The 18,270-nt window shown below is 35.2% G+C and overlaps 1 protein-coding gene across 1 annotated transcript in view; it reads right to left on the bottom strand.

Annotated features, from left to right (window-relative positions):
- Positions 1-18,270, bottom strand: part of LOC111862320 (titin) — a 584,441-nt gene that overhangs the window by 35,621 nt on the left and 530,550 nt on the right. Inside the window, exons 15-19 of the mRNA XM_023847603.2 lie at positions 15,317-15,574; positions 8,916-8,951; positions 5,502-5,642; positions 4,163-4,196; positions 1,225-1,628 (exon numbers count right to left, since the gene is read on the bottom strand). Coding sequence (XP_023703371.1) covers positions 1,225-1,628; positions 4,163-4,196; positions 5,502-5,642; positions 8,916-8,951; positions 15,317-15,574 — 873 coding nt within the window. The remainder of the gene's footprint in view (positions 1-1,224; positions 1,629-4,162; positions 4,197-5,501; positions 5,643-8,915; positions 8,952-15,316; positions 15,575-18,270) is intronic.

Below are 18,270 nucleotides of genomic sequence, written 5' to 3'. Positions count from 1 at the left end.
ACATTCCTGGGGCAATGAATATGCAAGCAACAATAGAATAACTTCCGTTTCTATGATACAGTGCTGTAAACACACCTTTTCAACAATAGAGAGGCTGTGTTTTCTGCATGGTTCAGACTGAGACCGTTTGAGTTAGTTCCAGCTTGCCAGCATAAGAGCCTGGGAGCAGAGGAATTAGAATTGAGTTGAGTTCTGGAGTTGGCAGTTGCAGCAGGGAACTGAGAGAGATGGTAGTCAAAGGTGATTGAGAAGAAATGGCAAGGATGGAATTAGACTGTGCAAATAAGACTTAATGTGTGCTGCTGTGACAGTGAGGCTGTTATAAATCCATTGCCAGGATATGACTAGTGAGGACGGAGAACCCTAGTGTGTGTGTAAGGCAAACTGTAAAGTGTGGAAATAGCAGTAGCGCTATAATTGCCTGTAGTCCCGAGCTGAATGTATTGGGTGTCAAAAAATACAATCATCCAATCCAAGACCCTGTCTATACATCGTGCACACCGCCTAAAAGTGATAATATAATTTTTCTATACTAGAACTGAAACTATGGATTACAAAAACCAACTGCTTCTTCATTGCAATATAAATAAAGTGTAGGGGTTTAATAACTGAATTAATCAAACTTCAGTTTCAGCTCTGAATATACACGTAATAATTATGTTAAATAGTATAATTTCTGAATTCAACTTTCAAATGAATATTTGTTACAGAAAATTTCAACAAATCTGGCACACTGATAATGTAATATTCTTCCAATCCCCCAAAAAAAACAAAAATGTATGAAGCAGCCATTTTCTTGAAACCTTTAATACATTTCTTAGAGGTGACTGACTACAAGGTTAGTATATCAATGCTGTATCCAGTATAATACACATTTCTCCAAGCCTCAAATTAAACAATGATGAAGAATTATGTTTAGGATTATTTCAAATTAAATTCTTCTTTGAGATCACATTCAAAGAATGCAACACTGCTACTTATAATCTTAATTACTTCACTTTTGGTTGCTAAAATAAAAATTTATATACTGAAGGTGTTCTTATCTAAGTTTCATTTTATGGCAAGATTGGAAGTACACTCTACATGATAATGTGATGTTTTAAATCAGACTTAATCATAACAGAGACAGTTCTACATTTACTTTATATCAGTTCATGAAAGTATAATTAATTTTGAGAACTAATTCCTTATACAAAGTCTGGTGAGAGAGGAAAGCCTCCTTACCTCCTGATTTACTATGAATGACCCCTGGCAAATTTTCACAGTGGTATTTATTGGCATCATTGGAAAACATCTGGCGAATCCTGGTGGCTCTACTGTGTTGATTAATATCATCAGCCTGAAGATTGGAAATGCTAGTAGCATGTCTCCTTTTCAACTTTTTAGCAGCAGTCTTAATGCGGTCTTTCCTGCCCATGCTAAGTTTTGATATTGAGCAGGTTGGTCTTGTTGCAGTGTTTTTTGGTGTACTAGTGTTAATAGCTCCATCATATTGCTGTAGAGGTGGTCTGCCTACACTCAAGCTGTGGGTTCCATTCACATGCACAAGCACGCCTGGGCGAAGAGGCCATTTGTGAATTGGCCTTGCTTGAACCTGTGCTGATGTTACACTGGAGCCTCCTTCAGGGCTGAACATCAATACAGACACAGTGCTAGCAATTAACACAAAACATGGAAGCATGCAAAGACACTACTTCCTATTTTTACATCAAGATATAACCTATGTCTCTTAAAGTTAAGTCAGTAATGGAAGTTCACATATTTCCAGTATGTAAGAAAAATATTCTTAACATCAAACAAATAATACATGCACAAATGATTGAATGAGTATTATGTGTGTCTATGTGTACAAAATGTAGCAAGAGACTATCAGCAATCAAACTATATGGAGCAGAACTCTGGAAATAATTATGATCATTTTTATTGGTAGAAGAAGAAGAATCACATTAAATAGTAAACATATATTGCTACCTTTCATATCTACTAAAGTAGAATGGAAGAATCAGTGAAGTGGGAGAAATAGACATACATGTAAATGCTAATATAATTATGAGTAAACCAAGCATAAATAGAAGAAAATGCAACCAGCAGAAAAGTTGATAATGCACAGAATCTAGAATTAATGGAAATATTGTTAAATTTAATGCCAGAAAAGCAATGAGAAATGTGCCAGTCAAAAGAAATACTTTCAAATTCAATAGTGACAGAAGTTGTAAGTGAAACAATCTGTAATATAAGAACTACGATTGTGTTTAGTTTTGGCTGTACTCGAGCAATGCATTAGGCCTGACAGTGAACTTTAGAATATTATTTCCTTAAGTATATTCATGATTTGGAAGCTTATAATGAACTGATAAGTGTAGGTATATGACTAGTAAAATAGAAAGTTTAAGGCAACTGAAGAAAATGCTCTCTAAGCTTTTATTTTTTAGGAGAAAAAACAACACTTCAGTTACTTTCCAATGGTGTAAAGTTCACTCTCATGGCCCAACTTGAGGCCATTCTGAGCAAAATCTATTTACTGGGAAGTAGTGCATAAAACTGAAGTGGAAATTACCTGGATATTGTTTGTCAGGAGAAGAAGCTAGAGTCATGGAAGTTGGAGATGCATCAATTGTTGGTCGTCCCTCAGGACTTCGGGATAGGAATCTTTGCATGACAATAACAATTAGAGCTTATCAGTGGTGAACGGCCCGATGAGGAGTGTAACTGAAATGTTGTTGCAAGAGATAAGGATTCCCACGGTCAAAACTTTCACACAATCATAGGTTTCCTCATATGTAGTCTGACATAAGGATTTAAATTTTAGAGACATTTGGTTCATTTACATAAATATTATTATTCACAATATCAATGGAAACTTCATTTTGGTGCATTTAAATACTACAATTTTAGGAAACTTGTAAGCACATCAAATCTTTTGCCTGTAGTCAAGCTCAAACAGCTAATTCTGTGGTACATTTACAATCTGGAGCTTGGTTAGATGTGTTAAGTCTGATACTAGTGTAAGTTACATGGAAACTAGTCTGCTTCATATTACATTATTTATTTACAAGCTGGATGCAAGTAAAAGGCAACTTCTGACTGATTATACTCTAAGGATATAAACTACTAATCACACCACTGTAAATTAATGATAGCATGATAAACAAATAACAGCTATCATAGGAAGACAGATCTGCAGAAAACAGGGCATATACTTACATTTTGTGAGGACCACAGAGATTTGTAACAAGCCTCTGATACCTGCTACAAAAAGTGTAATTTTCTACTGTACTTCTTTATAAGATGAACATTTATCACAAAATTAGAGTAGCTTACCTTTCCATGTAACACGTATCGAAATAAAGCACAAAACTTAATGTTAATACCTACGCGTTAAGTTTTCAAAATTGCAGGGAGACAAAAATTATGCTTTTAAATAAACTGGCACATTTCTACTTATTTTTTTAATAGAAATTTGGATTGTATGTTATTTTTTGTGCAGTTATGTTTGGATGCAAATTAATATTTTTAAAAATATGATACACCAACATGGGAATCCTCTCTTAGCAACAACATAACAGCAATTTATATACATCTTCAAGAATAAAAGAGAAATTACCAAAGCAACCCAAATTTCAGAGTTATGTGAAGATTATTATGTAGTACTTCAAGATACTGATGCTAGAAAACATGCTTATGGATAGAGGGAGATTCATGAGCAATATTCATACATTTTGATAGTGGAATGTATAATACAAAATTTATCATTAACTTAAGTAACACTAAATTAGAAACATGTTAGTAACATAACATACCTCTGTTGTATAATAGTGATTCCAAACCTGAACTATAACACTCCTAAATCTTTGCTAGATTTCCAGATTAAGTTTCTTGCAACTTATCTCAAGGCAAACAAAGGATTAGAGGATACCACACTTTCCAACTTGAACTTTCATAAGAGACCAATCATGAAAAGTGTTCTTGTTCTGATTATAAATCAGAAAATAAACAATATAAGACTAAAAACTTATATTTATTATTGAAAACAAATACAATAGTTTATATGACTGGCCTTCTATCACGTAAACTTATATAATCTGATGGTACAAAGTTGCCTTGAGAATTTGTGACAAAGGAAATCAGGGTGAAGAAGCAATAAAGCATAATGGACACTTACTTTTCTCTCTCCTCCATCTCCACTGGATTATTGTCTATAAATTAAAGGTAAAACATTATGTTAGTCAACTCGATTGTTAATGGGTTAAAATTAGCACAGTGTTACTTGATTGCTTGATAATGTCATTTGTAGTAATTCGATGTCCAGGAGGAATCAGCTTTTCTAGTGTACCCAAAACCACACACATGCAAGTGTGTCCACAGCCTGATAGATCTGCGATAAAGAAATAACATGCTCATTGAAGCTAACAAATTCTAATATTAACCTTATATATGATATCACTGATGTCACTAATAAAAATCTGTGTCAGCTACTTGTAACGACGTAAGGCACAATAGATTACTGTGTTCATGGTGCAAGGGCCAAAAAGGCCCACCCCTTATACAGTCATACTTGTATCTATATAATTCTACTTGTAGTTTACCAGCAGACCCATTCTTTCTGCTTGCATTTAGAATAAGAACAGACTTTTGTTCTCTGTTTATACAACTGGAAAGTATGTATATTTGTTTCCACTTGAAATACATATTCAGATATTTGTTACTAGAATACTGAGTTATAATTTTAAATATGGAAATCAGTGTCAATGTGTAAGAAATCATTGCACAGATATTTAAATTTAAGTATTGTGTTTTCAACTAAAATTTTACCGCAGATATTTCTGTAATAATCTTATGTTGCATTGTGATGGATATACATATATATATATATATATATTGATGAAATATTTAGTTTTTTTTCATCACTGCATCTAGTCTAAACATCAAATTGATTGCATACAGGAGAATTAAAATTTCTTAAATAAATTATATCAGTATTTTCTTTGTATGTATTAAATAGTGATTAATTAAAGTGCAACACTTGATTAGAAGGTATCAATTGTGTATTATTAATGGTAGGTTTTCAAAGTCCTTACCCTTTAGCCCTCTAGTCAGTGATATTATACTGCACCAAAATAAACTACATTTTTATTGTAATTAAAATATTTATTACTTAAACTGAAATCTTACTTTAACTTAAGTTTCACATTACTGAAAACACACACAGAGATAAGAACACATATTATAAAACAGTTTTACACTATTGCAAATTATTTATGTAAAATTGCTTTATCAAAAATCACATTTTCCCATTCAAAACAAAAAATACAATGAAACAGATCAGCCTTCAACATCCACTGAATACTTGCATGCAAGTGCATCATATATTTCTGCCTGTCATGCAGAACTAATGAAGCAAACAACATCTAAGAGCACAGTATATTTCATACTGCTTTACCCACCCAATATGCACTATCCTGCATGATGTGTGTGAGATGTGCACATGCCTATCTACTTACATTTGTCTTCAGCACGTTTTCTTCTGCACACAATGATAATGATGATGCAGACAATGAGCACCATTACAATAGCTCCCACTACGATTGCAATAATAATGATGAGGTGTTCATTATCCAGTTTTCCCCACCAGCTTATCTCAACTGCAAGATAGAACAATAATTTTTTGCCATCTATACTTTGAGAGTACGTAAGCAAACCATTATTAATTCGTTGGAAAGGGAAGTGGTACATGCAGGTACATTCTCATTTCAACTACATATCTTTGTGTGAGCTATAAATAATTTCAAAGTGTATAAAGAATCCAACATCCATGTATTTATTGTCCATCATTATTGCAACACTTGTTTATTCACTACTTAATATTAATTTTAATTTAACATTATACTCTTTGACACTACATGTTTCGGCCTCAAACGGCCATCTTCAGGTGTCTTGATATGTTACAAATATTTTATTAAATTATGTTAAAACTGCTACACTGTGTTAGTCTGTGTTAAAGTCACACGCTGTAGTTCTCTTTTCAATGTAAAACCAGATAAAATCCATTAAAGTTTCTATTATACCCACGTTATTTTGGTGCAATTTATTTCACTTCACATGGGGTGTCGTCCCTTGTTCATAAATGTATGTCTGTTGAGGGTGTTTTTTGTTTTGGCAGCTTGTCCCTCACTTTCGTAGCCTACTTTTCAGTTATGACTACCATATGCCCTTGGCATAGACTAGAAAAGACAACACCACACACTGTGGAGAAAACACGCAATCCAGGGGCATATGACAGTCATAACTGAAAAGTAGGCTACAAACGTGAGGGGCAAGCTGCCAAAACAAAACACACCCTCAACAGAAACTTTAATGGATTTTATCTGGTTTTACCTTGAAAAGAGGACTACAGCATGTGATTTTAACATGGACTTACACAGTGTAGCAGTTTTAACATAATAAAATATTTGTAACACATCAAGACACCTGAAGATGGCTGTTTGGGGCCAAAACATGTAGTGTCCAAGTGTATAATGTTAAACTAAAATTAAAATTAAGTAGTGAATAAAGCAGTGTTGTAATACTGATGGACGATAAATATATGGACGTTGGGTTAAACAATTGCAACAGGATGCTGAAATACAGAATTGTATAAAGAATATTCATCAAAATCTGATGGAATACACAAACTCACTTAAATTTTATCAGAATATGCAATATTTTAAAAATCTGGTATTACAGACCATGAACATAAAATATTCTGCTAGCAAAAGGTTACTATTTATGAAACTGAAATTGAAAACAGATAAATAATACAATAAATAATTTAACAGTCACAGTGCACATTTGTCACTTCATGGCACATTTCTGAAACATGTCAATGTGAGTCACCAATCTGAATAAAGTTTGTGGTTTAGCATCAGAACAAAGAATTTTCAGGTCGAATGGTTCTTAACTTGATAGGGACATGATATGCTATTGTTTCCATTTTTATAACATTCTGAGAACTGGCTTTACATTCACTAATTGTCCAGTATTATAAACTGTGCAATGATAAAAAGAACACATAGACAAATTCAGTATCACAAGACAGTACTGATGGCTTTAAAAAGTCATACAATATTTGTGATCATAAAATAAAAATGTAACTATACGTGTTGTTACCCAAGCCCCTGAGAAACCTCCCATTTGTTTTCTGGCATCTCAGTATTAACTTTGAATCTAAATTTGCCCTGATTTTGGTCATGATCTGACATTTTAACACATTTAAATAAATTTAAATACATTTCTTTAAAGTGTTTTACTGGAAACAGACTTTTGGAATAATGTTCAGAATAGACAGAAGAATTTAAGATTCCATATACATTGTTACAGTTTCCTTCAAACATATCCACATAAGTTAAGAATTTTTCATTTTTGTTTCAGTCCATTATCATTATCATCACCACTGGCATGACAGCCCTTTGTGAGCCCTGGCCTTCCTCAGGATTGCTTGCCATTCTTCTCCATTCGATGTTACATTCCTCCAGTTCCTTACATCCAAAATTCTTATGTCCTGCCACACACATTCTTCCCATCTTAATCTTGGTCTTCCCACTCTCCTATTTCCTTCTGGTTTAGTATTAAGCATTTTCTTAATCTTTCTATTCTTGCTGGCACGTATTATGTCTCCAGCCCATTCAAGCCTTTTCACCTTTATAAATCCAATAATGTCTGATTCATTAAATAGTTTGTAGAGCTCATGGTTATACCTCTTCCTCCATATTCCATTTTCTTCCACTGGTCCAAAGATATATCTCAAGACCCTCCTTTCAAATATACTTTAAGTCTTTTATCCGTTCTTTACAGTGGCCAGGTCTGAGAGGCATGAGATAGCACTGATCTTACAAGTACTATATACAGTTTCAGTCCATCACAGGAATACAATACTTCCCTTTCAGTACATTAGCTAATCTGATTGAAAATACTTAGCAAATGAATCCTCACTCTACAAAACCCATTTTCAGAATCATTTTGATATAAATCATCCCAGGAAATATTTAAATTTTTACTTACTCCTCAATCTCTTGCTTACATCAACAATTACATAAGACTATTAATAACAAGAAGAGAACTCAATTCAACTCAACTCAACTCAACTCAACTCAACTCAACTCAACTCAAGCTTGTGTGTAACAATATTCCAACAGACCTAGGATAAGTGATGAAGGGAAAGATATTTTAAAATTGTGCTCCATATATGACATAAGTGAAACTAGACAGTAAGGTATAATTTACTGAGTCAATAGGTGTATAATAAATCGGGAAGTCTATTCCCTTTCTGGAAATCTGTAGAAGAACTGAAACAAAGGTGGAACTTGGCTGTCTGGAGCTTACCCACGCAGTTCACATCACATGTATAAGAAGTTGCTTTTAACCAGCCTTTGAAACATGTAGAATAAGCTGTAGCAGGAGAGAAGTTGTAAGCGAGAAACTTTATCAATCCATACAGATGTGACATATGAGTTCCACCTACAAACTGTATATATTGTACAGGATTTCCAACTTTTATCACAGATGTTGGAAGATGTGTACTGCATTTTATAACCTTTCTGCAACTAACATATTACTGCATACACCTTCCTTTTTTCACGTGATAACATCACATTACATTTATTCTTCTGTGATTACTATAATAATCTCAGGTAACAAATATTATTTTATAATTTTGTGAAGTTGATGAAAAGGACTTAACATTTATCTGCTATAGTGCTAGCTTCAATTTGTATAGATTTTCACATCAACTTAATCCAAGAAGAATGATACTATTTGCTTAAATTAAAATAAATATGTGTTGGAATTAATCATTACTCCACATTCACATACGTCTAAGCCAGCATGCATGCTAGCATGCAGCAAGCATTATGTGATTTTACTACTGGAAAACATCATACCTGTATCTCTGAACTTACTACTTTTCTCCTGGTAGGCTAAAAGCATTGGATAACTAAGTCAGTACTTAATTTTGAGAGGTTATTTGTGTGTATAACATTAAGTGTATGTTAAAGAGACAGAAGTCCTACAAGAATTTAAATTTAAGACAGATGTGTTTAGGGCATGTAGTGTTTAAATGAGTGATGCAATGTCTTCAAGAAATGCTAGTCTTGAGAAAGATGTATAGAAGTTTCTGAAAGTATTATAGCACTTTTGGATTATAAATCAGATATAATACTGCTTGGAGTTACAGGTGGAGCATGATGCACAATAATCCAGCTGCAAGCTATTTGCATGTTTCCATCATCATTTGCCAGTTTGGTATGAAATGCATGTCCATGCAATCATGGTGGATTTCTATTAACCTTATCTGTCGTTACATGGCCAGAGATTCAGTAAAACAGATTTCCAACTTTGCAAAATATTATGTCATAATCCTGGCATTATGAAAATAATGATATAGGAATGTATGCAAGATAATATGCCAGAATTTTCAACATACTATTTCTGAAGCCGTAGGTATTCATATGCAATCTCCTAGACTAAAAATAGCATGTTATTAATAACTTGAGCTTCTATCAAAAGTTTTGACACACATTAATACACATTACATCACTTATTTTCTTCATTACCATAAGGGAAAATTTATACTGATAATCTGCTATCAAGACACTCAAGTAAAACTATATTAGAAGTAACAAAGTTTATTAGTAACAAAGTTATCAGTCAGAAAACACCAACTTTATAAATAAAATTTACATACATAATACTTTAAAAAACAGTTCCATTTGAAGAGGAAATACAAGTACATTTCAAAATCACTTCAACTGACACGTATTTAACAACTGTTCACTGGTATAAAAATCTTGCTCAATTTTGGAAAGCAGTGAATTACAGTCAATTATTAAAAGGAGTGAATTCTTTTAATTTGCACAGTGCAAGAGGCAGAGTCCATTTATAGTAATGACAGATAAGATGCTAACTTTGTACCTCAGTTAATTGTAGATGATCATAGAACTACTGTACTATTCTTTTGGGCAAGAAGAGAATAAGATTGTTTATTTAGTAAAAATGGTTTTCATTTTACAGAAAGGAGTTCAGATAAAAACAAAGGTTAGTGTCAAGAACTATAAAGACATTTGTTTGATTTCACATCCCAATATCAGATGAATCATTAATGCAGTTTTCCTGTATTCTTCATTACTGAATGACCTCAGCTGGAACAGCAGATACAGCCCACTTGCTGCTTTAAATGTATAATGACTTTACAATCACTATTTATGGCCATGTCATAAAATGTATTAAAATTTCATATGTAGTTCACAACTTTAGTTGAGCAAAACTGAATGGCTTTAAATGACTATTTATGGCCATGCTATAGCATGTATTAGAATCCCATTTGTCACGCATAATATTAATTGAGCATTACACCTGTATAAAAATGACATTCTATGCCTCACAACTCACATTTCATTGCATCCTCCCTAATACAGTGGCAAGTAAAGACTGACAGAATATGAAAGACTTTCCTGAGCAATCTTTAGTGCTTGCATCCTGTTGTGTATCATGATTGGTGGTATGTGGCAGTCAATGCAACAATAAAAATAAACCAACTGAACTGCTCACATTGTTTACCTGAGTAAATACCCAGAAACATGATGATAAAAATTATTTTCTTATTGTGATGTGTTAAATGTTTCAGTATGATTGAAAAACAAATATTTTTAAACATATTTTACTCCTATTGCCTTAAAATATCATGTTTAACAATTTTTATGTTCAGAAAATTAAGTTTTAAATTATAAGTATTTCATTATTACAAATATATTTGTTTTATTTTATAAAGCACAGTGGGCCTATGATATCAGTATTTACCTTTGCCTGTGTGTCTGTGCACGTGCATGGGCATATGTGTGTGTGTGTTTCCGTCTTTCTGACTAAGCTGATATCTGCTATGCTGACATGCTAGAAGTTTGCTTTTATCATGTAATGTCCCAATTTGAAGTCATAAAGTTCAATGGTCTCAAATTTATGAGATTACAAAGTCATGTAACAAAGTTTACCAGATTAAAGACTCAGTAGAAATCTGCAATTTGTTTCACATTTCCATTGTTTTTCTTGGGTTGACAGTATTTCCATCACTATCACAGAGAAAGGAAAGTACCTGTAACTTATACTCGGCCACAAATTGCACTATTTTGATGGCATATATGTTGTGCAGTTGGCTCACTATTTCATTTTTCAATATGCTGCTGTCTCGTCACCAAAATACAGGGCAAAATCATGACTTAAAGATAGTAAACAGATGTTTTGAGAATGTGACACAGTTCAGATATTTGGGAACGACTATAACAAATAAAACCAGGATTGAGGAGGAAATTAAGTGGAGATTGAACTCGGGTAATTCTTGATACCATTCGGTCAAAAACCTTTTGTCTTCTTGTCTGCTGTCCAAAAACATAAAAATTAGAATATACAAAACTATAATGTTGCCCATGGTTTTGTATGGGTGTGAAACTTGGTCTCTGACATTAAGTGAGGAACACAGACCGAGAGTGTTTGAGAACAGGCTGTTGAGGAGACTATTTGGACCGAAGAGGGATGAAGTGACAGGAGGTTGGAGAAAACTGCATAATGAGGACCTTCATAACTTGTACTCTTCTCCAAGTATAATTAAAGTGATGAAGTCAAGGAGGGTGAGGTGGGCAGGGCATGTAGCACGAATGGGGGAGACAAGGAATGCGTATAGGATATTAGTGTGGAAGCCAAAAAGAAAGTGACCACTGGGAAGACCAAGGTGTAAGTGGGTGGACAATATTAAAGTGGACCTTAGAGAGATAGGATGGGAGGGTATGGATTGAATTGATTTGGCTCAGGATAGGGAGCAGTGGAGGGCTCTTGTGAACATGGTAATGGACCTTTTGGTTCCATAAAATGCTGGGACATTCTTGAGTAGCTGCAGAATTGGCAGCTCCTCAAGAATACTCAGCTCCATTAGTAAGTAAATAAGTAAGTAATACCATAACCTATCAAAATAGAATCTTACTGTCAGTCTTGTAGTCCAAAGCATCTGAAATTCTCTATACCAGATGATAAGGCTAAGGGTTCATATGACGGTATCTGTTCATCCTGGTTTCAGTATAGTGTTTACATAGAGGGTAACAGTTTATACAATTAGCTTCTTTATATTAAATATATATATATAAGCATCATGTTAGGTTTCTTTAATCAATACACATAGGTGCACCGTCTGCCACTACTTTATATACAATTATTATTAACTGTATAACATGATTTATCATTGCTAGCTGTCAACATCAGGCCATAATACAATGTCTGAGGGAGAAGGACCACATTTTAAAAAAGTTTGTTAAAACTGACAAAGCTACAAGAATGTGGTTTTCACCATGTAAGAGAAAAACTCTGAATGTTTTATTCATACTTCATGTTGTACCCAGCAAAAGTGGATGTGCACATACGTCAACGTGAATGTCATTACAGTGATAGAAGCCAGCTGGAAATTGCTCTAAGAATGCAATCTGACCAACAGAAGGCTGCTTATGGGTGGTGGATGGCAGAAATAAGATCAGACACAAATGTCCAAAGGAAATTCAGAATGGCTTGGTGTAAAACCTCTCCTTTAGATGAAAACATTTTGTGGTGGATGGAACAGATCAAAGCAACCACCAGCTTGCAGAAAGGGTAGAAGCCTGGACTACCATCAGTGTCACCATGAAATACAGCATACCTGCATAAGCACATAAAGTGGAAGCCTTAATGAAGGCTTCTGCTCCAATTTTTAATTTTTGCATTTGTTACTTGTATAAAACTTGTTAACCTCTGTGTATGCCTTACCTGATGATGACAAAGTCTCGTTGAAACATGTAATGAACTAAGAGAAGCAAATGTTTCTAAGATAAAAATTTGTGTGGTAGTAAATATTATTAATTACTAGTGAAAAGACAAACTGGGCACACCATTACAAAATTATAACATAAATTAATTTATGTAGAATTGTGGCAACATAAACTGCTATAAAATAAAAGTAATTGACAGCTTTATTCAACCAATTTTTCTGAACTTCTATTCCATTTATTCAGTAGACAATATGTGAAAAATGAGCTTTTGGAAGTCTTACACAAGTTTCAAAGGGGAGGAACTGGTGGGAACAATAGACAGGGACTGCCCTGAGATAGTCCTATTATATAATTTTCTAATACATTTGACAGAAGACAAAAATGAGGACTGAAATCTCTAACCGTATGTTCAAACCAAAACTAAAATCAAGAACTTTAGTTCTGTTACCTAAAATTTAGCTCCAAAAATGGCACGAGTGACTTATATTTTATGATGTAACAAATTTGACTGTACTACAGATTATTTGAATTCCAGTGTTTATTATTTTACACAGGCTCTCAAAGATATTATAGACTACTACCACATAAAAGACCACAAGTGCTTCATTTATAATCGTAACTAAAATATCATTTTTTTAAGCATATACGTATATATATAAAAATTCCCAGGGGAATTACAGTTCATGAAGAGGTAGATACTGTAACCGAAATAAGCGGAAACCTCAGCAATGTTGTTGATTTACATTTTTAATTACAATGTACTACATGTAAATGAACTGTACTACTGTTAACAATAAATGATACAGAATTGACCCCAGCACCAGCAGACGCCAAGGACAACATCTGGTCTTTCTGAGGGACAAGCAAGCTGCAGGTCACTTGAAAACCCAGAACGGAGCAGGAAGTATCCCACTGTGTCTTCTGGGGATTTCAATGCTTAACTTCGACGGTGCGAGTCTTTGAAAATTTGAGACTTGACAGATACGAATCGCAATAATTTTTGAAGGGGTGTACTGAGCGATCGTTAGCGTACCTCCATTTATTTGAGAGCTGTCAGAGGGACCGTGTTGTACTTAGGCCCAAATTAACATGGATCTGGTTAGGGATTGGCTGAATGCAAATGAGAGAAACACCCAAATTTTAGGTTCAGCCAATCAGCAAAGTTTCAGAGGAGAGGAATCAAGGCGTTCCCGGAACTGTCGGGACTTCTGCCTCTCCAGAGCAGTCAGACATTACAAGGGAATAAGAGTGGTGAGACATCAACAGTGAGTAACAGGAGTGAGTAGCCAAAGGGAATAACCGGAGTCAGTAGTAACCTCCCGGACGTTAAATCGGTGTCGGCCCGAGTCCGGTGTACAAATTCAAAGTGCTACTTAACAATCAAGTTCCTTCCGTCAAATGTGACACTTTTTTAAGTTTTTCACCTCGTCACCACCTGCCTTACATGTTTCGGCTCACCACGGAGCCATCATCAGAGGCATTTATAGTAGAAAAAGAAATCACCAACACACAAAACTTCACTTTGTCCAAGATAGCCACGTTCCAGTTAATTAAAATATTTACAAATAGTTAAAATTACCCAGAGTGTCGGTTCACTAAAAGTTTTTCACACACCACAGTAGCTTTCTTATTTGATTCGTCGTTAATTCTGTAAAATTATGTTTCGTTATTTGAAGTAAGAATTCTTAAAATCCCTAGANTATTTTAATTAACTGGAACGTGGCTATCTTGGACAAAGTGAAGTTTTGTGTGTTGGTGATTTCTTTTTCTACTATAAATGCCTCTGATGATGGCTCCGTGGTGAGCCGAAACATGTAAGGCAGGTGGTGACGAGGTGAAAAACTTAAAAAAGTGTCACATTTGACGGAAGGAACTTGATTGTTAATTGGTTAGTGTGACGGACCAGAATGAAAGACCTTAAACTCAAAGTGCTACAGCTGGGTAATGGGTAATTGCAGTGAACATCTACAATAAAAGCAACAGTGTTGGTGAAGTGTGTGTTTTTAGTGTTCTCTCTCTCCTTGTGTGAGCAAGGCCCAGAAGTCGCCCTGAGACAGAACCTCTTCCTACCGTCTGAGAAGTCGGAACCCAAAACGCCCGCCTATCCAAATCCCCACCTTTGTTTTCCCCGTTCCAAACTCGTGGATTTCACCCAAGTCCACTGGCGCCCATAAAAAATTCAAATTCAGAGCAATCCCACACCCTACCCTGAACCAGACAGCTACAGGGAAGCGGCGGATGAAAATGCAGACCACAAAGGGGCGAACGTGAAGGACGGTAATAAGTGACGACCAACTCGAGAGGCTTGAAGTCTCGCTGAGCGACGACGACGACAAGGATGGCGGTAATAATACAAAAGATTTAATTATATTTTTGTTTCCTAAAAATTCATAAAAATCAAACATTTTCACATTAACACAAACCAAATGCTTCCTCTTCAAATGGATAGATAACATATAATGCATGAGGGTGCAATACTTTAACTAGTCATGTAAAATACTTACGTGTAACATCGCGTTCACATGGAACCGATGGTCCTTCTGAATTGTTGGCAACACATACATAAGTTCGGAAGTTTTCAACATGACTGTCCAGCATCAATATACTCTGAAGTCCTTTCTTCTCAATATTCTCCTCAAGTGTATCATTTTCATTTTTTATTCGCCAAGTGAAGTCAACCTCTCTGGGATTTGCATGTGCTGCACAGATTAAAGCAAGCTTGCCATCCACTTCTCCCTGCGTAATTCCGCATTCTGGCTTATCTAAAAAAAAAGTATAAATAAGCATTCTTATTCTAATCAGATATTTTATATATTTTATTTACTACATGATTGTACAGGACACTGTTCACTGTCTGAAGCATACCTGATAAAAGAAACACTAACAAAATTAAACCCACTACTGTCATTAAATAAGTGGAAATAATTTTATTGATGACTATCTATAATTCATAATTTATTTACATCCATAAACTGTTACACAAGTGCAATTGGACAAGTCAGTTTAAGTCATCTAAAACGCTACAAGTCAACAACTCTTCAAAATGTACAAAACGATACACAAGACTGAAAACAATACGATCATCTTAGGATCACTGTGCCCCTACTGAGTCTAGCAACCAATGATGACATCCTCAAACAATCCAATATAAAGCAACACATACACTTATACCATCTATATACATCCGCACTGCATCAGAACCAACCTGAGCCACCAAACTACAGCCCATCATTGTTACTAAAAACTCCNCATGCCGTGGTGATAAGGGACCCACCTAACATGAAAAAGAACTCCTGCAGAGAATAAAAACACTTGTAGTAGATAACTTTCTAATTTATTTTTAAAAACCTTAACAATTTCTGTTCTTTTTAATTCAGGTTGCAAGCTGTTATGTATTTTAATTCGCATGTTAATTACACTTATTTCGCAACAAACACTGTTGCATGTTTATACATACAAATCCTGTTTTCCTTTAGTGTTATACTTGTGAATGTCAGAATAATGAGTTGTGTGGATCATGTTCTTCTTTAAAAAGCATAATATGTCATATATATATATATATAAAGAAGTTACTGTTAAAATCTTAAATTCACCAAACAGAATTCTACAGGACACCCTGTTTTGCACTCCTTTAATGAGCCTTAGACCCTTTTTTTTTGTAATTTTTTGTACCGTTATTTACTCCTTGCCCAAAAAAATAATACCAGATTTCAGTATAGATTAAAATTTAGTACCTCTTAGTACTTGTAAACTTACTGAGTCTTGTATGAATATAATCAAATAAAGAGCTATGTTTAATTTATGGCAGAGACATTGTATATGAGTGGCCTGGGTTCAATCCTAATTTTTTCCACAAAAAACAAAAATAAATAAAATAACAACCTACCACTATAATAGAATTCAAACACCTGATGTTGGGTAAAGTTCTGTCTTCTTATATGTTTATTGTTACTGTCTGTCTGGTACCTCCATAAGTTTCTTCTGTTACAATTTTTGGCCTTTGTTCACTTAGGCAAGGGTGTAGAATTCCTTTCTGAAGTGAAAGTATAAATACAGTGGATTATATTACTCCAGTGACAGGGTGGTTGTGAGACAGTCATGGTTGACAAAGGGGACCTACAGCTTAATGCAGACTCCAAGCCAAGGAGGAGGGGCGAAATATTCTTCATATTTCCATAGTTCTATCTTTGGCACTGGTCAAGGATTCAATGCATGAGGAGAAAAATCTGAACACAGACCTGGTCAGGGATCAAACTCAAACCTTCATGAATGAGGGTTCAGTGTTTTGTATAGAGATCAGCTGATCCTCTTGCCTAAAACGTCATGTATGAGGAATTTAATTCACAGAAAATATAATATTAATGTAGTTTGTTGAAGCACATGTGGGATGTGAATGTTCTAAGAGACAACCACATAAAACAATAACAATCATATATGTCATTCTCGAATGTACAGAATAGTTGCTCACAAGTTTGTGGGCCCTGAAAAGGGCTGTTTGTTCGACCCTGCTTGTGCTAGTAGCATTAGCTGCTTTGTAGCAGATCAGGTCTACTTTATGGCCATTCAGCTGGTCTGGCTGACCGGTGTTGCAGTGCGGCATGAGCCGGTAGGAACAGCTGCCTATGGTGCTGGAGATGACAGAGCCATTGTCTCAGCGCGGTTGTTGGAGAGCTGTTGCTGCTTTGTGATGTCAGAGTAGCTGAATTACCTCTCTTTGTCGTAATGAGGACAATTGAAGAACTGATCATAGCGTGCTTTGAGCCCCACCTTTTATACCATGCTTGTTGGGCGGAGCTAAAGTTGCAGCGATTGTGAGCACTAATTGGCTAGCACACGTGATGATCTACAGGTGGGCTGGACATCGAGTGCTGGCCGTAACGTGACACTGACTTGGCTTGAGCAGAAGTTGAATGCTGTCTGTTAGACAGACGAAGCTGCGTGTTAGTATGTGGGGGGTCCCACACACTATTCTACAAGCCAGAAGATGGCAAGTTCAGTCCTGATGAGGTGGATTTTTTCAACAGCCATACTATGGCCCTGGGGTTGACTCAGAATAAGTACCAGGAAACTTCCTTGGGAGGGGGGGGGGGGGGACTGGCGCATAAGGCTAACAACCTTACTGCCATCTGTGAGCTGATTGTCTAGAGAAAATGTGGGAGCCTTGATGTCTCACAACCCTATGGGCCTTTACAGTCTGTTACAGGAATACCTTTTATACCGTAATACACAGAAGTCACACATGTTTTATGGAAGAAAATTGGGTACTTCTCATTTTCAGTAAAATATTGTAACGTGTTTTGCGTTACTGAAGACGCCGTAGAGATGGTTGATTGGTTTATTTAACAATCTACAAATAACGGCTACAATTAATTATCTCACAGTTGCGGGGTTTCACACTTTATAACCCTACTCGCATTAATCTGTTAACACTGTTGCGGGGTTTCACGACTTATAACCC

This window comes from Cryptotermes secundus, unplaced genomic scaffold (genome assembly GCF_002891405.2).
Source record: "Cryptotermes secundus unplaced genomic scaffold, Csec_1.0 scaffold319, whole genome shotgun sequence".
NCBI classification, from domain to species: Eukaryota; Metazoa; Arthropoda; class Insecta; order Blattodea; family Kalotermitidae; genus Cryptotermes; species Cryptotermes secundus.
Note: the sequence above shows the minus strand (reverse complement) of the source record. Positions and strands in the feature narration are given on the sequence as shown.